This window comes from Momordica charantia (assembly GCF_013281855.1).
Source record: "Momordica charantia cultivar OHB3-1 chromosome 2 unlocalized genomic scaffold, Mcharantia_2.0 BLBB01000002.1, whole genome shotgun sequence".
NCBI lineage: Eukaryota > Viridiplantae > Streptophyta > Magnoliopsida > Cucurbitales > Cucurbitaceae > Momordica > Momordica charantia.
Genome location: NW_028275160.1, coordinates 13,319,682 through 13,347,179, shown reverse-complemented (window position 1 = coordinate 13,347,179; position 27,498 = coordinate 13,319,682). Strand labels below are relative to the sequence as shown.

Below are 27,498 nucleotides of genomic sequence, written 5' to 3'. Positions count from 1 at the left end.
TTGCAGATGAGAGATAGACTGATTTAGAACATAGATGCAAGACAATGCAATTGATGAAGGAGGGGAAGTGAAGGATGTTAGTAGACATATTAGACATAAAGAAAGAGCAAGAGTAATGAGATGATGCCAACAAGAGGTGATATGAACACCAGTACAACGGTACCAGCAACGAGCATGGGTTGGAAGCAACAACAAGCAACAAAATGGTATCGGCAACGAGCACTGTGACAATGGTAACGATGAGAATAATTGAAAACTAAAGATTGAAAGGAAGAGATCTGCATTTGGTTATGTGATCACATTGAGAAAGGAAAGATGAAACCAATGTGAGATTTGAGAGAAAGGCAAGACTCATTAGGGTTTTGTAAACGTTGTTTTAATTAAAAACTTGCCATTAAATTTTATTTGTTTAATAAGAATGTTAATGAATGTGATGGTATATTTTTGTTTCTTATTTACTCATTCCAAAAAATATGATACTAAATAGTCAAATACACGTACTAATGAGTGAAAATGTTTTTTTAATTAAAAAAAGACAATTGATTTGTAAATATGAAAATGAAATTATTAAGGAAGGTAATACATTAATTTCAAAATTTTCATTAATAGTACTATATTGTAATGGTTTGCCGGTTGATAATTAAAAAAAAAAATTATTCTCTAGGAAAAAATGAAAATTGCATTTAAAGGAATATTTCTCCAACTTTGAGTTTAATTTTGTAACCGATTTTTCATTTATGATAGCCATTAATATTATTCATTCTCATAATAGTAATTTGTATTTAATTTCGCCCAAACTTTCTTATTTTGCTCCGACTAGGATTTGAGAGTTTTTTTTTTTTTCATATTACAATAAAAGGGTCGAGAATTCAAACTCATGATCTTTTGGTTAAAGAGTAGATGAATTTTTTGTCACATAATGAATTAAATTGTTTTTAAATTAAAAAAACAATTGCTTGCAAAGATGGAAATAAAATTATTAAGCAAGACAATACATTAATTTCAAAATCACCATGAATGGTGCAAAGAAGAAAATTTTTCTTTTTTTTTTTATACAAATTTTAAGAAAATATTCATTCTCTTAAAAAAATGAAAAATGATAATGTTCCACATTTAAACAATATTCCTCCTATTTGAGTTTAATTTTGTTAACAAGGTTTTCCTTTGTAATCGTAATTAATATTATATATTCTCATAATTATTTCCATGTAATCTGCATTTAATTTTGCTAGAACTTCACTATTTTGTTTAGGTAGTTCAAATTGAATTTTTTTTCTTTTTTCAAAGTACAAGAGTATGGAGATTCAAACTCATGATCTTTTAGCCACACAAAATATATTCTATCAAAATTATTTATAAAATAATACTAAATATTATAGGAGAAAAAAACCCACATATTTATTCACAAATAAATAAATCTTGCATTGTATTGTTTGCATATATTGATTAAACAATAATTTGTTATTATAAAATTCTTAATTTGGTGACTTGAAAGTGTACTAATTAAATTCTTCAAAAAAAAAAAAAAAAATACTAACTGATACATTTATTATTATAACATTTTTTTTTTGTAGCGTAAAGCTTAAAAACACCAAGTAAAGTAACATATCAGAATCAATTTAAATTATAAACAAAACATTTTAAAATTAGGTTATCTCAAGTGTGAAAACATTTGTCTGGCAAGATTAAAAAATTTTCATTCAGTTATTTGATATCCAAGCTTTGGTTAAAATAAATATTGATCAGGTGTGCCTTTATGTGTTATTATTAAAATATTAATATATTTTACGAAACTTATTAATTACTCATTTATATGGATTAAAAGTAAAATATAAAATTAAGATATTGCTCCTCCATAAATTGATAGCTCGAATCTCACTCTCATAACACTTTTTCTTTATATATAATTTTTTTATACAACAAAATCTCACTCTCATAAATATAATGTTATATTCAAAGCAAATTTATGATTTCAAAATAACAATCAAGTTTTTTAATACAAAATAACAACTAAGTTAATTATATCAAAATCATATCCATGGAGCTAGCTTGAGTATTAGTTGGTTAAGACATATATTATTGACCAAAAGATTTGAGATTGGAATCATTGTCCCGGTATGTTGTTGACCAAAAAAAATCACATTGGTCGAAATTACAAAATGTAAAATAAAAATATGCTATAATATATGTTTTTAAGTCCTAATGTTTGAGTTTGTACATTTTAGTTATATTGTCTTAAAATTTTCAATTTGATCTTTTATATTTTAACATTTTTTAAGTCTATAACATTTTTTAAGTTAGTCTATCGCGATTGGTGAATGTTAAAATTGATTAATTATAAACTTACCTGAGATGAAATAATACTTAATGAATTTGCAGAAATTTAGAGAATAAAATATTATAATACTTAATAAATTGGCAAAAATTTAGACAAGAAAATTATTATAATACTCAGTGAATTGATAAGAATTTAAGGAAGAAAGAAGTACCATATAAGAGTAGAAAATTTAAAATTTATTCTAATTTCTTAAAAATTTGAAGGAGGAATTAGATATTTACTCTCTAAAATTATTTTTTTTTCCTTCTATAAATATCCACCTATTTGCAAACTATCATGTAAATTTATGGATAGTCAATTTTAACGTTCACCAACAGGAAGAGACTAAAAATGTAAAAAATAAAAGACTAAATTTTTTTCTTAAAGACTAAATTGAAACATTTTAAACAATAGATACTAAATTAGAAAAACTCTAAGACATTATAAACTAAAACATATACTTAGTCAATAAAAGTATTCCACCAATTAAACAAAATTCCATTATTTTTTGTTTTTGAAAAATAAAATTGTTTTAGTTTTTTGTTTTTGAAAAATAAAATTATATTATAAGAATTTATAAAACTGTCTTAATTGTTTTTTAGTCCTAAAAAATAATAATTCAATTAAATAATATTTTCACCCATTTATTTAACATTGTAAAATTTTAAATACTAAAAAATAATGTTCGTGCATTTGCACGTGGTAAAACATTAGTGTATATATATAGCGGGTATATTTATTTTTATAGTTTTGTTTTAGCCAATATTTTTATAGTATTACCATTCAAAAAACCTAATTATGGATGACAACTAATTTAATAATCTTCTACTTGTATCTTAACAAAAAGTTAGCATATATTATTACTCTGCTATGTTTCATGCCTTTTATTTCTGTGCATATGCATGTATCTATTTATATACAAAGACTATAAATTATTAGAGAAATAAATGAAACGGTGCATTTTACGATTGTGACGAGGAATAAAACAGATTTTCGAAGTTAAAGTGAATATATTTGACAACTATAATGCGAAGGTGGAGAGATTCGAATAGTTGAACAAGTATATAATACTATAACTAGTTAGTTTTGAACTATACTCAAGTTGATTGCATCACTCCCGTTAAATCAACCTTACATATGTAATCTTGATCTGTTGTTACAGGAATTATATCTTTTCATCTAATTGTTTTATTTCTACCTATATATGCAAACCTTCGCTCAATGAAATTGCACTATTGAGCATTTTCCAATATTATCGTTTTAATTTTTTGGATAATTGTAATGGGTAGCAAAATTATTTTATATATTTCAAAAAATGTTTTCAAAATTTCAAATATAGCAAAATATTTGAATTTTTATTTTCGAATTTTTTATTATTCCAATTTTACCCTTATGATATCTAATATATATCTGATGTATATCTATATCTGATATACATCCAATTTATGTATGATATACATATGATGTATATCATACATCAAATCTATATCTGATATACATCTTATGTAAATTCGTATATGATATACATCAAATCTATATCTAATGTACATCCGATGTAACTTTGATATACTTCTGATATACATTCGATGTACTCGTAATATACAGTATCAGATATACCATGATACACATTATCAAATATACCACTAATACATCAAATGTACATATTATACATATAATATATATATTTGATGTACTTCTAATTTATAATATACTAAATATATTTCCAACTGATATACTAAATATATTTGCAACTGATATACTAAATATAAGCTATATCAAATGTTTAATTTTTAGTGGTATATCAGCTATTTAAATTATAGTTTGTTGATTAATATACTAATATTATCAATAATGTTGATTACTATGTCACTACTATTTATTCAATATTAATATTAATTAGATACTAAATATAAGGAATATCAACTGTTTAAATTTATAAAGTACATCGAGATGTTAACTTGTCTTTTTGGACGTGCATGGTCCACATAAACCTTTTATATAATAACTTTATATTTCAAAAATAAAAAATAAAAAATTTTGCACAATTGTTTTCATTTGAAAAAGATATTGGATATAAAAGTATGATATCAACACACATATGATATAAAAAAAAAAAGATATCAACACACATATATAATAGTTATATTAGTAGGTATAATGGTTATATCGGAGGTATATAAGTGGTAAATTAAAAGTATATTAAGTATATATCAGTGTTATATTAGTGGTAAATCATATAATCATACAATAAGTTATATCAGTAGATACCATAGTTATATCAGTGGTATATCATTTGTATATCAACGGTAAATTAGAGACATATCAAATAAATATCACATATATATGTATTGTATTAGCATGGTAAATCAATAGTTATCATATGTATATCAGTGGTAAGACATGCTAGAAGTTGAGTAGATATCATGGTTATATCATAAATAAATCAAATGTATATCATTATTATATCAGTGGTCTATCAGAAATATATATCAGTAGTAAGATATATTACAGATATATATCAAATATATTAAAGGATATGTTTGAGCTCGAAACTGTCAAGCTCGGATTAGTACTAGGTCAGAAAGTACAGGATGAGCTATTGACCGCTGTTCCACACTTTCCCAGACCACTCACGAAACCTGCAAAACAAAGTTAGCACTCCGACGAGCAAGTTAGTTCTAGTCCGAGCTAACTCACCGAGTTTATCTAGGATTGCTAGCTTGCATTTAAGGCAAGAGTTTCTATTTATAGAAATTGGACCCGACAGGAACTCTGACACACCCTAAAAACGCGGCGTGTTGTCGGGTTCGGAAGAGACATTGTTACGGACTTCGCCTTGGGTCTGCTCGGCACTGTAGGTCCTACCTCGACTGCCGACCTGAGTATTTTGGAGTCAATTCCCATATTTTGTGTGCGCGTTAATTCAACTCACCTCTTCGATCATGACACGTGGCAGGCCATAATTCGCATCCAACATTGGCCCCCACTTCGACGTGGCGGAGGTCGGCTCAGCGAAGGACTCCGAACTAACAGGAGATGGGTCGAATCCACGTGTTCATGTGTGACGTCACGGATATCGTTAGCCATAGCTTCTGCTTCGAGAACTTAAACGTCGCTACGGGGATCGTCTGGCGTGGAAAAATCTTGTCCGTTGATTTCTCCTCGATCATACGGCTCTTGTGCCTTCGGGCTGTCCTATAAAAGGCGAAGGTTTTTCATTTTTTACTTTTCACTTTTCACTTCGAAGTTTTTGTGTACCTCGGCCGTTGTCCAAATCAGGTACTCTCTTCTTCTTCCTTTAGGTAGTTCTTAAAACTTCTCCTTTAGATCTGACCATGAGTAGCTCGTGTAGTGAGTCGTCATCCGAGTCGTCTAGCTCATCTAGCACAAATAACGCCGTAGAGGACCCCAACCTAGCTTCTACTTCGAGACAACCTTGTGTCGAGGTTAGCTCGGCAAAACCCAACTCTGTAGAGCTTCCTCCCTCGACTTGCTCGGTAGGTAGATTGGCCGAGCTCTGCAAAACCTACTTAATCCCCAACTCTGTGGAGCTTACGGTACCCAACGTCGGTGAGCACCTCGACGACCCTCCTCCGGGCTTCGTCAGTTTCTATCTCCAGATGTTCAATAGAGGGGTTGGGCTTCCACTTCATCCCTTCATCCAAAGGTTCCTTAGCGCCGTTAACCTTGCCCCAGCTCAGATCTCCCCTAACGGGTGGTCTACCGTGCTTGGAGCCTACGTTCTGTGGTGGGTCCTCCGGGACGAGGATGAGGACAGGCTCACGGTAGATCAGCTCTTAGCGATCCACACCGTCAAAGCCTCCAACGAGGGAGAGGGTTGGTACTACCTCTCAGCTCGGCAGAACGTTCGTCAGCTGATTAGGAACCCCTCCTCTAACAAAAATTGGAAGGAGTGTTGGTTCCTTGTCTCTGGCGAGTGGCTTCTGAGGGATGGAGGGGGTGAGCCGACTTGCCAAGTCCCAGTAGAGTTCGGAGACGTAGGTGAGTGTCCTAGGTGCGAGCTTGGTTTTTCCTTGTACTTTCATGCCTTGGTTGCTGACGAGGTTCATGGTGCAGCTCTGCCGTCCCCCGTTCCGAGGATCAACAACAAGTCTTGGGAGATCATCAAGCGAGACCAAGGTCAGAGCCTAAAGTACGCGCTGTGGGGTGAAACACTCGTCTCAAACTCCCACCTCTTCTCCAGCGGTCTCAGTTCTCACGACTAAGCAGACGAATTCAAGAAGCTCCCCAAACCTCGGCAACGCAGCTCGCAAAAAAGGAAAGCCCCAGAAGGTAATCTGTCCGCGGCACTTTAACTCACTTAAATGTAATCTCTGGACTAGCCTCGTCATTCTTTTAGAGATGGCCTCCAAATTCCTCGCTCTCAATAGCACGAAGCGACAGCGCTCTTTGGCCTCGGCTGCGCCGCCCGCGCCTCCTCAAGCTCGACGTCACACAAGTAGTGCCGATGTTCCGGCTCCTGGATTGGCCAATTTGGCAAATCTCCAGGCTCTTCAAGCTCAGCCCCTACAGACTATCGCTGGGGGCAAGGGGTCGGCTACCCCTCTAGTGCGGAAGAAGCGGGCGAGGGAGACGCTTCTCTCCGAGGAGGTCAATTCCAGATCTTCACCTCCCCCCATCGTGGTTGACTCGGAAGAGGGGTCCCAACAAGGGCGACAGCAATGCGACGAGCTCCCTTTCCCGTTCAGACTCGCCTTCTCCCGCCTCAGCATTCACGAGGCAGCGGCAAAGGCGAGGGTCTCGAGCTCTCACCGGGTGGAACGATCTGTCCACGCGCTTGAGGACCCTGTGGAGGCAATGAGGAAGACGATAGCTCTTGCTGCAGAGGTAAGCTGGTGCTCACTTTTTCTTTCTTTTATTCCTTTCCTTTATCTGACCTCGCTTTTTTGCAGCTGCATTATCATGCTTGTCTGTCGGCATTGATGGTGAGCTTGGAGCTCGGGGGGCGGGACCTGAAGGAGGAGGAGACATGTGCCTCTTACGAGCGGCAGATCGCCGAGGTCGAGGCCGAGGTTGACCAGGCTCGAGCTGAGAAGGAAGCTGAGACTGATAGGTCAAAGGCCCTAATAGCCGAAGCTCGTACTGACCTAAAGAACGCTCGAGGAGGAACCGAGACTGCAGAGAAGGGCTGGAATGAGGCTCGGCAGAACTTGGCGAGCTAGGCTTTCTTGGAGAAGAAGGTCAAATAATTCCCCGAGTTCGACGGCCTAGCTCGCGACCTGGCGGACAAGGGCTTCTACTACGCCATCAACAGGCTCGACACTGCTTGCTCAGAAGAGGCCATCGCCGCTGTCGAGCTGGTGTATGAGTCTATCTGGATCGACCGCCCTGCCGAGACCGATAAGGGGGCTGAGGTCGCTGATGCCGACGTAAGGGTTAGCCAACCTGCCGATCTTCTGTAGGAGTAGATCGTCCCCTTCTTCTGTTGCTTCTTATCTTCATTTTCTTTAATTAAATCATTGTATTGAGCCGAGACATATATACCTCAGCTCTTCAACAAACTTTTTTTTAATGAAATGCGGTTTCATTCAGACCTGAGTTACTCTTTCCGAAGTCCCCATACTTAGAGAAATTTAAAGAGAAAATTTAATTAAATTTCATCTTTAGTTTTGGTCGCGTTATCTGAACTTTTCTAGTCTAGATAATTTCTTCCTTACACAAAGACTTACGAGCCGAACAATTTAGCTTGGCGATGTGTTCTAGGGAAATATTTGGGATAGCTAGGTTCCTACGAGCTGACCATTGCTTTCAATGTTTGTAGAGATACAACTTATTGTAGGTCGTTTAACATATGTCATACTTATTGTAGGTCGTTTAGCATACGTCATACCACGTAGTCTTCCTTGGCCCCCATTTGACATAGCTCGGTAGTAGTAAACAATTCTAACGAATAAAGTCAAATTTTGCACAAGTCATTGGAGATCGGCTTTCATAAATGAATGAAATTTACACGTCGGATTACACACGTCTCATTGATAATAAACTCGCAAATGTTCGGCGTTCCATGGGTGGGGGAGTTGTCTCCCGTTGAGGTCGGACAACAGATACGCTCCAGGTTGGAGTATTTTCAAGACTCTGTACGGACCTTCCCAGTTCGGCTCGAGTGATCCGACATACTGCATTACCTTCTTGAGGACGAGGTCGCTAGGCTGGACTGTTCTGACTTTTACTCTGGCGTCGTAGTACCAAGCCATACGATTCTGATACTCTGCTAGCCTGAGCTGGGAGTGAGATCTTTTCTCCTCGAGTAGGTCAAGATTCACAAGGAAAGCTTCGCTGTTGGTTCGCTCGTCGAAATGTTCAACTCGGGACGTTGGCATGCCGACTTCTACTGGGATGACGGCCTCTGACCCAAAGGCTAGGCCGTATGGCTTCTCGCCAGTAGATCGGCGCGGTGTAGTTTGGTAGGACCACAACACCTCTGGCAGCTCTTCTGCTCACCGACCCTTCAGAGACTCAAGCCTCGTCTTCAAACCACGTTTGATGATCTTGTTGACGACTTCAACTTGCCCGTTTGGCTGTGGGTGAGTCGGAGACGAATTGAGGTGGCATATGCCGAGCTGCTGACAAAACTGGTTAATCCGGGTACCATCGAACTGCTTTCCATTGTCGGTAATGATGGCGTTCGGTATACCGAACCGACATATAATGCTCTTCCACACAAAACTGACGACCTTCTCCTCGGTAATGGATGCTAGAGGCTTGGCTTCCATCCATTTGGTGAAATAGTCTACTGCTACCAGGCAAACTTCAACTGTCCCTTTGCCGTCGGCAGTGGGCCGATCAGATCTATCCCCCACTGAGCGAAAGGCCAAGGGCTTGAGATCGGCGTCAGCATCTCTTGGGGTTGTCTCAAGATGCTTACGAAGCGCTGACATTTGTGGCATGTCTTGGCGAACTCGTTGGTGTCGCATTCAATCGTCGGCCAATAGTAACCCTGGCGGATGACCTTGGCAGCCATGGACCGAGCTCCTCCGTGGTCTCTGCAGACTCCTTCGTGAATCTTGCGTATAACATTGATTACGCTTGTTTACATGTGTAAAAATAAGGTTTTAGATGCTGTTTTTACTATGTTTAACTTTATTTCGGACTTTTTCTCGGTCGTTTGAGTTCCAATTCATGCAAAATTCATATGTGATGGTTTGTGGTTGGCTTATATTGTATTTATGACATTTTAGGACCATTTGGGAGTGCAAATTAATCAAAAGAAGCAAAAAGACGGAAAAACCTTCATTGGAGGCGCCAGGCGCCTGGTAGGCTGCAGAAATCCTGGTTTTCTTCCAACTTTGCCCTTAATGAAACGCGTCTTCCAATGCGTTTTGGTGGTTCCAACCGATGCATACGTGTAGAAGAAGTGTTCCACTATTAAGTTGAGCATGATTTGGTCAGTCAAAGGAGTTGGAAATGGGTGATCCACCAGCGTTTTAGGACCTACCTAACGAATTCTGCACAACTATAAATTCCAGCAGCTTCTCCACCAAATTCGTCAAGCCTTGCTTCCTTCTCTTGATCATTCTTAGTGTTTCTTTGTTGCTTTCTAAGTACTTTTGAGTTGCTTTCATTAGTTGCTTTTAGTTTTTAAATCCCGAGCACTTTACATTCCTTTATTGAGCTTTGTTTTGTTTCCGTCCTTGAGGATCGATACTTGGATACTCCATCCATTTTATATTACTCTGACAGGTGTGCGCTTGCATCTATAAAATTGTTACCACGATTAGTGCGTGCGTTCAGCATAACCTCAGTCAAGTTTTTGGCGCCGTTGCCGGGGACTTTAGTTTTAAAATTATTTTCAAATTCTTTTAGTTTTTATTTTTGTGAATTGTTGTTCGGTGTAATTTCCATCCACCGTTTTTGTTCTATATTTTTGGTCGTTTATCTCACAAGGGTAAGTTAAAGTGCATGAGCACAAGATCTTTTCTTCTACCCCTTGACCCAGAGATTGAGCGGACCCTTCGAAAAACTCAAAAGGAGCAAAGACTTCGAAAACAACTAGAAAAGCAAAAAGAGAGAGAAGGTGAAATCAGTCCTGAAAGTGAGGTAGAGAGTATGAGCACATCAATGGCAGATATTCCACCTCGTGATCCGGTTGATCCACCTGCTGTTAACGGTAATATGAAGGATCACGCAAGAAATAATGAATTCAACCATATCCAGATGGCGGACAACAGAGACGTGGCAATGCGAGAATATGCCGCCACGACTTTTCAGAACTTTGATTCAGGGATAGTCAACCCTATTCCAGCCCACGCAAACTTTGAGCTTAAACCAATGATGTTCCAAATTTTGCAGACAATTGGACATTTTGGAGGGCAGAAACATGAGGATCCACATGATCATTTGAAATCATTCATTCAAATTGCAAATGCATTTCGATTACCTCGTATAACGGACGATGCTCTTAAACTAACACTTTTTCCATTTTCTTTGAAGGACCAAGCTAGAGCATGGCTCAATGCATTTCCACCGGGATCCATCACCACATGGGGGTCGTTAGTGGAGAAGTTCTTAACAAAATTCTTCCCACCTACCCGCCACGCTGATATCAGAGAGGAGATCATCTCATTTAGACAGTATGATCGTGAACCTGTTCACGAGGCATGGGAAAGATTTAAAGAACTAATCAGGAAATGTCCGAACCATGGCTTGCCGGCATGCATCCAGATAGAACATTTCTTTAGAGGTTTAGATCATCCTACTAAGATGATGCTAAACAATGCTGCCAACGGAGCCTTTACAAAGAAGACATTCAACGAGATAGTCGACATCCTAAATGACTTAGCTTCACACAACGAACTATGGTGTTCGCAAAGATCTAGGGCAGCACCAAAGAAGCAAGATCCAGCTGGAGTTTTGGCTCTAGACATTGCGACCTCGATGCAAAAAGAGATGGTTACAATGAACCAGAGGCTGAAAGAGATGGCGTTGGGAATAAAAAATTCATTAGCCACGCCGATACAACCTGTGCAGTCGGATTATTGCACTCCTGCCCCTGTTTGCCAAGTCAACGATCTCATTTGTTCATTTTGCAGTGAAAACCATACTTATGATAATTGTCCACATAACCCTGCTTCCGTTTTTTATGTAGGACATGGGAACAATAGGAACTTTAACCCATATTCGAACACCTACAACCCAGGTTAGAGGCACCACCCTAATTTCTCATGGGGAGGTCAAGAAGGTTCGAGCGGTTTTAATCAAGGGCATAGCCAGCAGAACAAGCAGCCCTATGTTCGACCTATACAGCAATACATCCCGCCACTGCAACAGCCGTACAATCAGAGAACACAGACTCCACCAGTTCAAAATAACAACTCAAATCTTGAGAATATGATGAAGAAGTACATGGCCCGAACCGATGCAGTGATACAATCCCAAGCGGCATCAATGAGGAATTTCGAGACCCAATTGGGACAGCTCGCCAATGAATTGAAGAATAGACCACAAGGTTCTTTTCCAGGCCATACTGAATTATCAAAACGAGAAGGGAAAGAACAGTGCAAAGCTGTCACCCTTAGAAGTGGACTGGCATATGATGGACCAACAATGCCAACAACAGATGTACAGATTCCGTCCACTGAACCAACTGTAAAGATACCAGAGAATCCAACAACACCAGAAAAAGAAAATATTAGGAAAGGTAATGAGGACACCCCGAGTGTTCCTCCACAGGTACAACCTTTTTTTACCCCTACTCCCCCGTTTCCACAAAGATTAGTTAAGAAAAATAATGATTCCCAGTTTAGAAAATTTTTAGATATTTTAAAACAATTGCATATAAATATACCATTAGTAGATGCTCTAGAACAGATGCCAAATTATGCTAAGTTTTTGAAAGATATAGTTTCTAGGAAGAAAAAGATAGGAGAGCATGAACTGGTAGCCATGACAAAATGTAGTAGTGAAGCTGTAGGCAGCCCGCTACCCATGAAATGTAACGATCCTGGCAGTTTTACAATTCCATGTTCCATAGGAGGGAAAAACTTAGGAAGGGCATTATGTGATCTAGGCGCTAGCATTAATCTTATGCCATTATCAGTTTTCAAATCTTTCGGCATAGGTGAAGCTAGACCTACTACGGTTACCCTCCAACTAGCAGATAGATCTATCATAAGACCTGAGGGAAAGATAGAAGATGTTTTAGTTCAGGTGGACAAATTCATTTTCCCTGCGGACTTTATCATTCTAGATTGCGAGGCGGACTTAGACGTTCCCATTATTTTAGGAAGACCATTTCTAGCCACTCGGGATACAGTTTTTAATGTGAGGAAGGGAGAAATTACGATGAGGGTAAATAATGAAGAAGTTAAATTTAACGTTCTAGACGCCATGAAATTACCAGGAGACTTTGAAGAGCGCTCTGCTATAACTAGCTTGAATCCTGTTATGTTTGATGAGTTTTATGACTTGTTAGTTACAGAGATTGAAGAAGAGCTTGATAAGATAGCAGAAGGACCGAAAGATGTGACTAATCCTGTTGAAAAAATACAAAAAAAAGAATGCAAGTCGTTACTTCCGTCCATAGTGGAACCACCCACTTTGGAGCAGAAGCCATTGCCGTCGCATTTGAAATATGTGTATCTAGGGGATAACGACACTTTACCAGTTATTATAGCTTCCAATTTATCACCTACTAATGAATATTCTTTATTGCAGATTTTGGAGAAGCACAAAAAGGCCATTGGATGGACGATAGCAATATCCGAGGGATAAAGCCCGACCTTTTGCATGCACAAAATCTTATTGGAAGAAGATGCTAAGAACTCTATTGAGAGTCAAAGGCGGTTGAACCCGAAGATGAAAGAGGTTGTAAGGAAAGAAATTCTTAAATGGCTTGACGTCGGTGTTATATACCCAATATTCGACAGCAGCTGGGTAAGCCCAGTACAGTGTGTACCAAAGAAAGGGGGTATAACCATGGTGGCCAACGAGGAGAATGAGCTCATCTCAACCCGAACTGTGAGTGGGTGGAGAGTTTGCATTGACTATCGCAAACTCAACAAGGTAACGAAGAAAGACCATTTTCCTCTACCGTTTATTGACCAGATGCTCGACCGTCTGGCAGGTAAGGATTTCTATTGTTTCTTAGATGGATATTCGGGTTATAATCAAATTACTATTGCTCCAGAAGACCAGAAGAAGACAACATTTACGTGTCCGTATGGTACGTTCGCTTTCAAGCGAATGCCCTTTGGATTATGCAATGCACCCGCGACTTTTCAGAGGTGTATGATGGCCATCTTCTCTGACATGGTAGCAAATATTCTAGAAGTTTTTATGGATGACTTTTCTGTTTTTGGAAATTCTTTTGACGCATGTTTAGTTAATTTGGAGAGAGTATTGGAGAGATGTGGACAAACAAACCTAGTCTTAAATTGGGAGAAGTGTCATTTCATGGTACAAGAGGGTATTGTTTTGGGTCACAAAATTTCCAAGTAAGGAATAGAGGTAGACCACGCTAAGATAGACATCATTTCAAAGCTACCTCCTCCCACGAATGTTAAAGGGATTAGAAGTTTTTTAGGGCATGGGGGATTTTACCGCCGCTTTATAAAAGACTTTAGAACATGATAGACCATTTGTTTTTTATGATGACTGTTTAAAATCATTTGAAATGTTGAAAGTTGCTTTAAGTTCAGCCCCTATAATTATCGAACTTAATTGGGATTTACCTTTCGAGCTCATGTGTGATGCTAGTGATTATACAATAGGAGCTATGTTAGGACAACGTAAAAACAAGATCTTGCATCCTGTATATTATGCTAGTAAGACTCTGACCGATGCACAACTCAATTACACTACTACTGAAAAAGAACTGTTAGCAGTTGTGTTCGCCTTTGATAAGTTTAGGTCTTACTTGATAGGCACAAAAGTCATTGTTTTTACTGACCATTCTGCTTTAAAATATTTATTTGCTAAAAAAGATGCGAAACCACATTTGATACGATGGATTTTGTTACTTCAAGAGTTTGATATTAAAATTAGGGACAAGAAGGGTACTGAAAACCAAATTGCTGATCACCTGTCTAGATTGGAATCCTCGCTCTGTGGTGATGGAACTGTTATACGTGAATAGTTTATTGACGAGCAACTCTTGTGAGTTGATTCAGTTCCGTGGTATGCCGATATAGCAAATTATTTAGTAAGTCGAATAGTTCCTCATGAGTTTAACAAGCAACAGGTAAAGAAATTTCTAAATGAAGTTCGATTTTATGGTTGGGATGAACCTTTTTTATATAAGCTAGGACCTGACAATATCTTACACAGGTGTGTAGCAGAAGAAGAGCACGAGGCGATATTAGACGCTTGTCATATGTCTCCATATGGAGGACATTTTGCAGGACACAAAACCGCAGCCAAAGTTTTGCAAAGTGGGTTCTTTTGGCCCACTCTGTTCAAAGATGCACATAAGTTTGCCCAGGTTTGTGACAAATGCCAACGGACAGGTAATATATCTAAACGCGACGAAATGCCTCAAACCCCGATCCTTGAGATTGAAATATTTGATGTGTGGGGTATAGATTTTATGGGTCCATTTCCATCTTCCAATGGTAAGCTTGATATATTGTTAGCAGTAGATTATGTTTCAAAATGGATAGAAGCCATTGCAACTGCTACCAATGATTCTAAAGTTGTCATTCGTTTTCTGCAAAAGCACATTTTTACGCGTTATGGAACCCCGCGTTGTCTGATAAGCGATGGGGGGGCTCATTTTGTGAATAGGTCTATGCAAAATTTGCTGGCTAAATACAATGTGCGTCATAGGGTTGCAACAGCATATCATCCTTAGTCGAATGAGTTAGCCGAAATATCTAATAGGGAGATAAAAAACATTTTAGAAAAAACTGTAAATCTTAACCGTAGGGATTGGTCTTTGAAGCTTGATGATTCACTTTGGGCATATAGGACAACATTTAAGACTCCCCTCGGCATGTCCCCCTATAGGCCAGTCTTTGGAAAAGCATGTCATTTGCCTCTTGAGCTAGAATAAAAAGCATTTTGGGCTACTAAGAAATTAAATTTTGATTTGTCAGCTGCAGGTGAAGCGATGATGTTACAATTGTTGGAATTAGAAGAGCACAGGCAATTTTCTTATGAAAATGCTAAGCTGTTTAAGGAAAAAACTAAACAGTGGCATGATAGGCGTCTTCGGTCGAACAATCTTCAAGAAGGTGATCTGGTTCTGTTATTCAATTCTAGGTTCAAACTTTTTCCTGGGAAACTTAAGTCTAGATGGTCTGGTCCCTTTAAAATTTTTAAAGTCTACCCATATGGGGCAGTGGATCTAGTTGACTCTAAGGGAAGTATTTTTAAAGTAAATGGGCAGAGACTTAAGCCATATTTTGGAGAACCAGTGGATAGAGCAAAAACCTCTATTCAACTTTGAGGACAATAAATTTTTGCGAAAAATGTTTTTCCTTCTTATCCGTTTTGAAAAAACAACAGTAAAGGAAGGAAGTTTTTATATCTTTCATTCTTTTTGTTTAATCATAAAAAGTTTTGCTTATGAAGAGAATGTTCTTGAAAACATTGAGAAAAAAAAAAGAAAATTACGCAGGCGCCTGGCGCCTGGCGCCTTCCCTTTGCGAAAAAAAATCACATAGGCGCTTGACGCCTGCCCTGTTTTTTCCAGCATTTCGAAAAATCTTTTTCCTTTGTGGTTTGGGTTTCATTTTCGAATTTTATGGGTTTTATTTTGGGTCAAACATTAATCCTTTGTGATTTAAGTTTCACATCTCTCCTTAAACTAAAAAATACTTCAAATTTTGTTTCCCTAATCCTATTTGAAATTCAAACTTATTTTTTCCTTTTAGGTTTAGGAAACCTAGTTTGAACTTAAAACTCAATCTCTTTCCATTTAGGATTTAGTTTGGGGAAGCTTTAAATAGACCCGTTGTCTAAGCCTTACACCTCAACAAAAACCCACACAACTCTCTTCCTCCCCTTTGCTTTTCGAAAAAAAATACTCCCTCACCACCCTTGTTTTCGATTTTCAGCCACAACCAAGAAGAAGAAGACATTTCCAGCCTTTGTTTATTTCTATGGTTTTTTCTTCTCAACACACTTCACTCCCTACTTCTCCTTCCCAAGCTCCTACACAACCTTCTATGATGGGCCCACATGGTTATGTAAATTTTCAGCAGCTACCCACCCTTAATATACCTCAAAACAGTGAGTTTAGGGTTGCAGATCCTCAACAACTTCCTCCAATGATCAATCCGGGTATGTACCAACCGTTTATGTTTAACCCGGTTCCATATAGCCATAGTGCGTGGGAAGGAAATAAGGTTTGATGCCACTCAGATCAACTACACCCCCAACATTGAGAATATCAGAGATGCTGTGGGAAATAAGATTTTAGTGACTCCGACTCTAGAACAGCTCGGTGAGGCTCTAGAATGTGTTGGGAAGCCCTCTGCCACTTGGGATTTGACTACTCATGGCAAGGTACGACTAAAACCCGAGGATGTTTCACTCGCTGCTGCAGGATGGTTATATATAGTCAAAAACAGAATTCTGCCAACGGAGCATGATGAGCATGTCACTCAGGATAGGGCACTGCTGGTTTATGCCATGCTAAAGGGCATAGATGTGAATTATGGAGAATTGATCAATACTAGTATCCATGCGTGTGCCCACCGGATACGTGGTAAGCTTTATCACCCATGCTTGGTCACTTCTTTATGCTTGCGACAAGGTGTGCAGCTCCCTGCGGATCAAATTAAGAGAGATGCCCCAGTTGTGGAAGAGAAGAATATTCGGAGAATTATCGCCCATGCGCTACAAAGAAGGGCAGGTACTGGGACGTCTCCTACATCTGAGATCCGTCGTCTCCGAGAGGATAACCACCAGCTGCGAGATCAGGTTCGAGAAGTCGTGCAACATATCTACAACTTGAGGGCTTCATTGGATTTTGCGGTTTTACCTTCATGGCCTCCAGCGCTAGCTGCTATCCTTGGTCATCCATCTTCCAGTACCGACACTGATCCTAGTCCACAACCTCCAACTTCATCAAGGGGAGGTTCCTTCTTTGCTATTTTTTGTGTTTTATTCTTTTGGTTAATGATGTCGTTTGCATATTCTAGCCTTACTACGCATGTTTTTTGTATTGATTATGTTTCGAGCTCAGTTGAAGCATGCATAAATTAGTATCGTTTATCTTCTGATCACTTAAAGTATGCCTTCACTTAACCTTAGTTTAGCTTTTCACATGCCTACTTTGAAGCATCTGTGTTGTGCATGTGATTTCATGTCAATGATGATTCTAAAAGATTGTTGAGTTTTCTGTTCTATGCCTGACTAAGCTTTGAGCTATTTCCTTCGTTTATGTGATAAACTCATTTTCTTTTATGTCTTTTTGATCTTTACAGACTTTAAGCTTTTTCTTTGCCCCTATATAGGAAGTCCTTGTCCTTTTTACTGTTAAGCCTTTTTTCATCAGATGCAAAAGTCTTTTCCCAGTGAGGACACTGTCTCTCTTAAGTTTGGGGGGGGGGGGACAGTCGTTGTGTCAGTCATTGTTTCAGAAAGATAAAATGTTATTTATGTTTGAAAAATCATGCTATTTTCTTTTGAAAAAGAGTCAGTTGGAAAGAAAGAAAGTGTTGAAAAGCACTTAGCTTAAAAAAAAAGACAAAAGTTGCAAAAGAGTAAAAAGAGTCTTGTTGAGAGAAAATAAGAGTGGGGAAAATACTTGTGTTAGATAGAAAAGAGTGGTAAAAACAATGAGAGTTAAAGAAAATGTATTTATGATTTTCGAGTCCTACTGTAGACACCCATTTAGTTTTAGGTTGGGTGTTGACTTTGAAAATAGCAGTAAGGATGGTGATAAAATGACTTCGTGTTTTTCATTGTCGTCGTCTTATGACCTAGCTGTTAGTTTCAAAGTCGTTCTACGAGTAGCTGTGGTTGAAACCGATGTTAGTGTGTGGAAACCTCAGGGGCTAGTAGCCGGTCTTTCAGATGTAAAAGTCTCAATGTAAAAAGGGAGTGTGCAGATTCCTTAGGGGTATTTGAAAACTTTTTCTGTTTTTGAAAGGAAAAAGGATTTTGAAAGAGAAAGTTTTTATCATTTCAAACTTGGTTTATAGTGACTAAGCTTACAAAGGCAATAGAATGGTAGGCTTTGACATCTTTTCCCTGAGACAATTTATGATTGAACATCTCGGTTGCTTTTGCTTTACCTTGTCCATGTGTTAGAAAGCTGATTAAAGTTGCTAAGTTTTGCCTGAGGACAAGCAAAAAGTTAAGTTTGGGGGTGTGATTACGCTTGTTTACATGCATAAAAAGAAGGTTTTAGAAGCAAAAAGTCGGAAACATCCTCATGGGAGGCGCCAAGCGCCTGGGAAGGCTGCAGAAAACTGTTTTTCTTCCAACTTTGCCCTTAATGAAACGCGTCTTCCAATGCGTTTTGGTGGTTCCAACCGATGCATACGTGTAGAAGAAGTGTTCCACTATCAGTTTGAGCACGATTTAGTCAGTCAAAGGAGTTGGAAATGGGTGATCCACCAGCGTTTTAGGACCTACCTAACCAATTCTGCACAGCTATAAATTCCAGCAGCTTCTCCACCAAATTCATCAAACCTTGTTTCCTTCTCTTGATCATTCTTAGTGTTTCTTTGTTGCTTTCTAAGTACTTTTGAGTTGCTTTCATTAGTTGCTTTTAGTTTTTAAATCCCGAGCACTTTACATTCCTTTATTGAGCTTTGTTTTGTTTCCGTTTGTACTTAGTTATTTCCTACCTATTCAAATATATAAAAATCCAGCACTTTGCTTATCTTTCCTTTTCCTTCACTTTATTTTTTTAAGAGAATTGTGTTTTTGGAGGAAAGAGCACGTGACACTCCCCTTTGCTTGAAAGAGAAGGGCGAAGCTCTCAATCTCGAGCAAAACTCTCCATTAGTTAACTTTTGTTTTTCACACATGCATTTCAATTTCAACCATTTTACTTGCTGTATTTTCTTCAATATGTCTTTCTAAATTCCCGTCTCTAGCCCGGTTATGGATAGTTAGCCTTTTAGTTCTAAAAAGGGTTGCTAAGAAGTAGTGTTTTTGCTTTCCACTCATTGCTCAACATGTTTTCCTAAAAAGTTACGATTTAGAGAAGGCCACTGTAAGTCTTAACAAGTCAATACTGAAAAGGTTGCTTATTTGCATTGTTGAGTGGTTAAACCGAGGAGAGGAGCGCCTTAGACATAAGGGTTCCGATTAAGTAGCCTAGAAATAGGACCTTAACCCGAGGTTGCGACTATTTCCATCATAAAACTAAGATATCTCTCATAATAGACATATTAGGGAATGTCTTAGGACTTTGAACTTGCTTAGACATAAGTCAAGTGAAAAGCGTAGTCGTTGGTTCCTAAAGTAAAATGCATATCGTCCTTAGCGTATCCTTGATTCTTTGTTGGCTAACTTGAAGTAATTCGAGCTAGGTTTTACCATTATAAGACCAAACCCCAAATCCGAAACCATTATTTGTGACCACTTCCCATTTTACAAGAATCACTCATTTCAACGTTCACTATTCATTAAAACTTTAGAGTTTGGAAATTATTTAGAAGTCCTTCAGGATCGATACTTGGATACTCCATCCATTTTATATTACTCTGACAGGTGTGCGCTTGCATCTATAGAATTGTTACCACGCTTAGTGCGTGTGTTCAGCATAACCTCAGTCAATATAACATACCTCGCCTCCTCTGGGTCGAGGCACCGCAACAATGGTAGGGAATATCCCGTCTTGAAGAGCTTGCCTTCTTGCATCAAGTAGTGAGCCGTCTGACGTCGGAGTTTTCTAGCTTGGCTCGGATTGTCCGGAACTAAGCCACTGATCAGAAAGTTCTTAATTGGGTCCATCCACGTAGGTTGAGCTGGCTGTACCTCCATTACTTCAGGCTGGTCGATGGACGACTCGACAAGTATTTCAACTGGAACCATTCTCGGCAAGTCGGTCTCGTAGGCCGAGGCTAAGCGAAAACAAAAGGAGCTACGAAGCTGCGCTACATCGCTTTCAATTGGTCTACGGTGGTCATAGTAAAGAATCGATCCCTGCCCGGATCTCGGCACCTGTCAAATAACATAGTCCTCAAACCGAGTGAGAAGCCCTCAGGCTTTGGCCAGATACTTCTCCAGAGCGTCTTTCACTTGGTATTCCTCAGTTACCTGATTGACGATCAGTTGGGAGTCGCTGAGGATCAAGAGACGCTTCACGCCCATTCCCCTTGCGACTTTCAGACCATTTATCAAAGCTTCATACTCGGCTTCGTTGTTCGAAGCTCGAAAACTGAACCGAAGTGCGTATTCGAACCGAAGACCACCGGGGCCGAGGAGCAGCATGCCTGCCCCATAACCTTTCTCGTTGGATGAACCATCCACATAGAGTGTCCATTAGTCACGGACATTGCCCCCTTGCCTGGGTGGGGTCAGCTCTGCAACGAAGTGTGCAGCTGCCTCACCCTTCAACGCTATTTTCGGTTGGAAGACGATGTCATGCTCACTGAGCTCTAGGGGCCACTTCATCAGTCGGCCTGACGTTTCGGACTTGTAGAAAATCTGCCTCAAGGGAAAGTTCGTCGGAACAATTATCTTGTGCGCCTGGAAGTAAGGTCGCAGACGTCATGCCGAAGTCACCAGTGCTAGGGCCAGCTTTTCAACACAGGGGTAACGAGCCTCGGCCTTAGTCATCGACTTGCTCGTGTAGTACACGGGGATCTACCGATCTTCTGCTTCCCGTACTAGGACTGAGCTCACTGTGTTCTCCGACACGGCTAAGTATAGGTAGAGAACGTCGTCAGGCAATGGCTTAGACAGTAATGGGGCCGTGCTGAGGTACTGCTTCAACTGCTGAAGTGCTGCTTCGCAATCGTCGATCCATTCGAACCGACCCTTTTTCCTTAGCGTTTGGAAGAAATGGTGGCACTTATCAGTGGAGCGAGATACGAAGCGATTCAAGGCTGCCAGACGACCATTCAACCTCTGTAGCTGCTTGATATTCCTCGGCGCCTCCATGTCAAGGACCGCTCTTATCTTGTCCGGATTGGCTTCAATTCCGCGTTCGTGGACCATGAACCAGAGGAATTTTCCTGACGATAGCCCAAAGGTGCACTTGCTTGGGTTGAGCTTCATCAGATACTTCCGAAGTACGCTGAAGGCTTCTGCCAGGTCGGCCAAATGTGAGCTCATCCGCTTACTCTTCACCAACATGTCGTCCACATACACCTGCATGTTGCATCCAATCTGCTTGGCGAACATCATGTTGACCATCCATTGGTAGGTCGCCCCAACGTTCTTTAGACCGAAAGGCATGACGTTGTAGCAATATAGCCCTTGGTCGGTAACAAAGACGGTGTGCTCCTGGTCGGGCGTATGCATCCGAATTTGGTTGTACCTGGAGTAGGCGTCCATGAAGGAGAGTAGCTCGTGACCTGCTGTTGCGTTGACGAGCTGATCTATCCGAGGTAGGGGGAATCAGTCTTTCGAACACGCCTTGTTCAGGCTCGTAAAGTCAATACAGACACGCCACCTGCCGTTAGACTTTTTAACTAGCTTGTAGAGCCAAGCGGGGTAGTGAACTTCTCTTATGAAATTAGCTTGTAGCAACTGCTCGTCTTATTTACAAATTACATTACTTTGCTCGGTGTCGACAGGTCGACGCTTTTGCCTCACAGGCCTAAAGCTAGCATCTACATTGAGCCTATGCACCATTATACTTGGGTCTATGTCTGGCATGTCTTCATGGGACCATGCAAATACGTCGGAGTTCGCTTTGAGAAAGTCGATGAGCTCTTCTTTCACCTCGGCCCCTAGTCTGCTGCCGATGCTGACCTGCTTATCCGGCCCCAGCAAGGGGACAAGTTCTAACTCCTCAGCTGGGGTTCCGTGGCTGGGCTCTGCTTCGTCGGCATTTGGTGGCGCGGTTACTTCTAGCCCCATGATCGCCGCGCAAGTGTTAGTTCCTTTTATCGCAACTGTGTAGCATTCTCTCGACGTCTTCTGCTCTCCTTGGACTGTTGCGACTCCAGCCGGGGTCGGATACTTCAACACTTGGTGGTAAGTGGACGAGACTGCTTTGAGGTCGTGAATCAGAGGCCGACCAAGTATGGCGTTGTACATCGAGCTTTGATCTATTACCACAAACTCCGTGACCTTGGTCACCTGCTGACCTCCTTCGCCGACGATCATGGGGAGCGAGATGCATCCCTCTGCGCTAACTGACTCCCCAGTGAAGCCGACCAAGGGTGTCGGGCTGTGCTTCAAGTGCTTCCTCTCCCACCCCAGTGCCGTGTAGGTCGAAAAGGACAAGATATTAGTCGACGCTCCACCGTAGATAATAACTCTTCTGACCTTCACGTGATCTATTAGTGGGGTGATTACTAGGGCGTCATTATGGGGCATGTGCACTCATTCACCATCCGGGTCATCAAATAAGATCGGCACAACGGGCTCCCTCGGGTACAAGGTGCAGACTTCGTGCGCGGCTTATCGGGCCAGGGATAGTGTTTATTACAGTAGGATGATCCTCCTTTCTCCTAGGTAGCTGTGATCTTTCTCTCTTTTCCTCCCGAGCCGATCCTTCTGGTTCTGCTCTTTCTCTATTGCCGACGTACTTCTTCAAATAACCTCTTCGGATCAAATCCTCGACTTGCTCCTTCAAGTGGAAGCAACGAGAAGTGTCGTGCCGTGATCTTTATGGAATTGGTAGTAGAGGCGCTTGTGTCGCTTCCCGGAAGGTCGGCGGAGCTTTTCTGGGGCTGCGAACAACACTTCCAAGTCGGTATCTTCAGTTGCCGCGTAGATCTCTGCAATTAAGGCGTTCAGCGGAGTGAACCTATCGAACTTCGGCCCTCGACGATCTGAAGGGACTCTCTCGTCGCGACGGCCTCTACTCTTGTTATCGTCGGCCCACCGAGACGAGCTCCGATCATCACTACGTTGCTTCTTGGGAGGAGGGGACTTATGGTCCCGATCTTTACTGCGGCCGTTCCGCCTGGCTTCATTGGCCTTCCATAGCTCCAGGCCATCAATGTACTAGCGAGCTCGGGCGAGCATCTCGTTTAGGGAGGTCGGCAGACGGCTTCCGAACTCTATCATCAAATTCCCGTCGTTTAAACCCGTGGTGAAGTACATCATGGAGATGTCGTCGGTACAGCTCACCACCTTGACATGCTCGTCCATGAATCGGGCGATGTACTCTGTCAGGGACTCATTATCCCGTTGCTTCACCGTTCCGAGGTGCGAGGGCGGCAACTTCAAGAACTGCCGAGCTAAGAACTGGTTGATGAACAACCTTTTCAGCTGTTGATAACTGTCGATGGATCGAGACTTCAACTGTCGGTACCACAACCTGGCCGAGCCTTCCAAGGCTAATTGAAATGTTCGGCACTTCATAGCGTCACTCGGCCGGCTGATGTAGGTCTACAGGTCTGGACTGCCGCTTGAGATCTTCTATTTCTTTTTGAAATTGGTCTCGTAGCAGGTCCACCTCGGATTGAAACGAGTGATCGCCCTGGAGGGACCTCTCTCGATCTCGACCTCCGGGCTTCCTTCCTTATCGTCGACCTGGTACTCCCGATCTTCAGTTGCTACCCCCCGTCGTCTTGGTGGCCCCTCACCTCAGCCCGGACAGGCGTTGTAGCTACAAAACGATGCCTGGGGGGTTCGAATTGGTCGGACCCTCGTGTGTTGGCCCTCCACCTGGTCATCCCGCTGAGGGCGGCTACGTACCTGTTCTCTCGGGACACTGCCCGTTCCAAGGCGCTGTGGCCTTCGCGAGTGTGCTCTTGCTCGGGCCTCCCTACGAGGTCGGAACTGATACTCCATTCTTTGGGTTGGATGTGACGGGATGTAAATCTCGGAGCGGAAACGGATTTTCGTTGCTGATTTTCGGGATACAAAATCGAGTTTTAAAGAAGAAAATACAGGGGAAATTCCAAATCTTTGAAGAACGTTTCTTCAGTGAATTCCCCTCGAACACCACCACCGGTTCTTCCTCGCTATCCTCTTGGGTCTCGGGATCGTGCTTGTGGTAGCACTTTGATCGAAGAGAGGGGGAAATTGAGAGAATTTTGAGAGAAGTCGATGGGAGATCCTTTTTTTTTTCTGTTCTGTGTGTAACCTTCTTCATCTGCTTCTCCAACACTTGGAGAAGAAGAAGAAGGGTGACGTGGGGTAACTCCCCACGTCACAACACCTCCCACTCCCCTGCAATTTTGTAGGGGAGTTAATATTAATAATATTAATATTAATATAAAGATATATATAATATATATAATAATAATTAAAATATATATATAATATATATATATAATAATTAATATATATAAAATTAATTAATCAAATTAATTAATATAATTAATTATTAATCCAATTAATAATTAATAAATATATATATACATAAATAATTAACACTTAATTATTATAAAATTAGAATCATATTCTAAAACATTTCTCTCGTATAACCTAAGATTCAAATAACATCTCTCATAATATATAGTTTTAATTTACAATTAACTATATATTATAATGTATCAATATACATATAATCCCTTAAGTAATTTGAACAATTCAAATTCTTCAAAAAATTTTATCCTCGTTTTACCCGTTATGAGCTAGCAAGGAGACCTAATGGACCTACAGATCCGAAGCTCCAACGATGCAAGATTAATCGGTCAAACTCATTGACCGAGTTAATCTAGATTCGTTAACTACGAGTCATTCTACTAAAGACCCGCAGTTGCACTCTTCTCACTGCAGAATGTTTTCGTGTCCATGGATATACGACCATTAATGACGAGTCAATCCTTCACGAGTGTTCGTAACTCAAGTTGGGTCAAATTACCGTTTTACCCCTAAGTTACATCTTACTCCTTAAACACCCTAATCCTCTAATGAACAACCCGATTATGGTCCAACCAATAACCGGAAGTCCCTCTCCGCCAATGAGAGGGTGGGGCCCCTTGTTTAAGTCCCGGAGTCAGCATTTAAGGGAACACTCACCTACTTCCCTAAAGTCGGGAAGGAGTGAATTCCATCTTGTGAAGTTATGTTCCCAGCTCCCCACTTGGCCTCATCCCCAAAATGGTAGGAATGTTGAGTCGGCGACTTGGGCCACTCTCACCCATACAGATCAAAGAACGAGCCCTCAAAGGCAGGAGTCCATAACTCACTCAGGATTGAGAATGAGTTGCCTGGTCATCCTAAGAAATGACAATCTATTAGTTAACGGTGTTACATCTAAAGATTGCCTATTTCGCGGTCCGATCTTATACAAACTCATTGAATAGGATACCCCCACTCGCATGTCTCCACACGAACGACCTGGATCGAGTCGTCTGTAACCTTTACAGAGCAGGCCGTATCCATAGTGTTGCCAGGATAAGATACCCAGCTGTTAGGGTTGACTTTTTACTGTAGAAACATGTGTCGGTAGCCCTGTTTGACCACGTTTTTGACCCATTTCCCATTATTATTTGCCAAAAAGGACCATATATTCTTAAAGTAGAGCATACATAGATTATTTATGCATAAAAGTCAAACTATGGTACTTTAGGAAAAATATGAGATAAATGCGGTCAAAGTTGGAAGAAAATAACAGAATTCTGTCTTTTGCAGAATTGCGCCTGACGCATTTTTGGAAGGCAATTTGTCAAAACGCACGTTTTGATTAATGAAGGGCAAGGAGGACATTTCCCACATGTTCAAAATCGTGAGTCCAAGTCCAAATGAGGTGGTTAGGTGAATCTCAACCCTTTTCCACCTAAAATGGAGGGGAGTTTCAACCAACCTATGGTGCTATAAAAGGAAGCCATCCATCCTTTAGCAAATCATCCCTTCCAAGCTTCATTTCATCTTCTTTTAGATGCTCTTTAGTTGTAGAACACGTTTTTAGGGTTTATGTTCATGTTCTAGTTGTTCATTTCTTCGTTTTTTACGCTTTTACCTTTCGTAGTGCTTTTAATTCGAGTTCTTACTTTCGTTCTTTGTTCATTCTGTTCTTTTAAAGTTCTTTAGCGAGTTTCAACTCCCCTCACGCTCGAGAGAGAAGAGGGTTAAGCTAGAACTCCTTGTACGGCTCGTTTATTCATTTAAATTCAATGAAAAATACTTTCTTTATGTTTTCGTGCATTTACTTTCATTTAATTATGTTCTAAATTAGTTATCAACCTCCTTGTGGAATGCCTTAGTCAAAAGATTTGATTTTCAACACGCTCGGGATTTTGGCCAGATTGCGCCTGACACTTTTTTGGGTTGGTTTCTAAAAACTTCTCTTTACGTCTTTTTTCCATTCGGCCGGTGGGAACTTGATTTATACACGAAAGCCCAACCTTGGGAAAGGTGAGTTAGGTAAAATAATAGGAAACCAATATGGGATGTGACTTAGGAATAAGCGCATAAAATATGGTCCTAGGCATAGGCCCTCTGACCCATAATGCAAATGAGTTGGTAGATATTCTCTAGGATTGTAATCACACATAGGAATATGATTGTAGGTTACCCTAGTCTCTGCAGCAGCCAAAAGCGGTAGTGAAAGAGTAGAACTCAAATCCCAAGAAAAGTCAGGAATTGCGCCTGGTGCATTTTCCCAACATAGTGTGTTTTCCATGTTTTGCATCAAAACTAAGGTAGGAGACAAGGAGGTTGAGTTTCATTAAATTGCTTGATAGTTAAAACCCCAAACAACAACATTTCACCATTATTTTCTTCCTAAGTCACAATTGCATATTTGAACTATTTCATTGCATTACTTGATTTTGAAAAGCAACAAGTCCCTGAGGATTCGACCTTGGATTACTTCCGAGTATTACTTGTGACCGTGTGCGCTTGCACGAGTCTCTAATATTTTTAAAGGTAGAGAAAATCCCAACACCAGCCTTAGCCATATACTATAGACCTTTTAGGTTATTCACGGGACATTATCCATTCATTATATCAGGGGTATATCAAATATATACCCCGTATATCAACTATATACCCAGTATATATACTGTCCCGATTACATAAAAAATAACCTTGGATGTTTAGTTTATTGGATTTTGGACAATGCAAAGCTATGATTCAACAACAAATTTATTGAATAAAACTTTATTAAATAGACATTTGTTTTTACAAAATACAAACTACGAGTTTAGGGCAACACACCCAACAGGATGCATCGGCCCCCTTCC

The 27,498-nt window shown here is 40.2% G+C and overlaps 2 protein-coding genes and 1 non-coding gene across 3 annotated transcripts; all 3 read right to left on the bottom strand.

Annotated features, from left to right (window-relative positions):
- Window positions 1–10,876: 10,876 nt before the first annotated feature.
- Window positions 10,877–10,983, bottom strand: LOC148212851 (small nucleolar RNA R71). The gene has a single exon (XR_015789570.1). It is a non-coding gene; the product is annotated as a small nucleolar RNA R71 (small nucleolar RNA).
- A 4,151-nt stretch (window positions 10,984–15,134) lies between these two features.
- Window positions 15,135–20,671, bottom strand: LOC148212850 (uncharacterized). Its single transcript, XM_088120398.1, has 3 exons — window positions 20,498–20,671; window positions 20,025–20,401; window positions 15,135–15,147 (listed from the first exon to the last, which is right to left on the bottom strand). Exons 1-3 carry the CDS (start codon window positions 20,669–20,671, stop codon window positions 15,135–15,137), a joined length of 564 nt encoding a protein of 187 aa, XP_087976524.1.
- A 51-nt stretch (window positions 20,672–20,722) lies between these two features.
- On the bottom strand, window positions 20,723–22,729 carry LOC148212849 (uncharacterized). Its single transcript, XM_088120397.1, has 3 exons — window positions 21,964–22,729; window positions 21,086–21,783; window positions 20,723–20,929 (listed from the first exon to the last, which is right to left on the bottom strand). Exons 1-3 carry the CDS (start codon window positions 22,727–22,729, stop codon window positions 20,723–20,725), a joined length of 1,671 nt encoding a protein of 556 aa, XP_087976523.1.
- Between the last annotated feature and the right edge of the window lie 4,769 nt (window positions 22,730–27,498).

Coding starts and splice junctions, on each gene's coding strand:
- LOC148212849 (XM_088120397.1), bottom strand. CDS start 22,729: ATGCCCCATAATGACGCCCTAGTAATCACCCCACTAATAGATCACGTG. Junction 21,784..21,963: donor ACCTGTCGACACCGAGCAAA/GTAATGTAATTT, acceptor TACCTCGGATAG/ATCAGCTCGTCAACGCAACA. Junction 20,930..21,085: donor TAGCCGTGTCGGAGAACACA/GTGAGCTCAGTC, acceptor CCTTACTTCCAG/GCGCACAAGATAATTGTTCC.
- LOC148212850 (XM_088120398.1), bottom strand. CDS start 20,671: ATGCTGCTCCTCGGCCCCGGTGGTCTTCGGTTCGAATACGCACTTCGG. Junction 20,402..20,497: donor CCCAACTGATCGTCAATCAG/GTAACTGAGGAA, acceptor GTTATTTGACAG/GTGCCGAGATCCGGGCAGGG.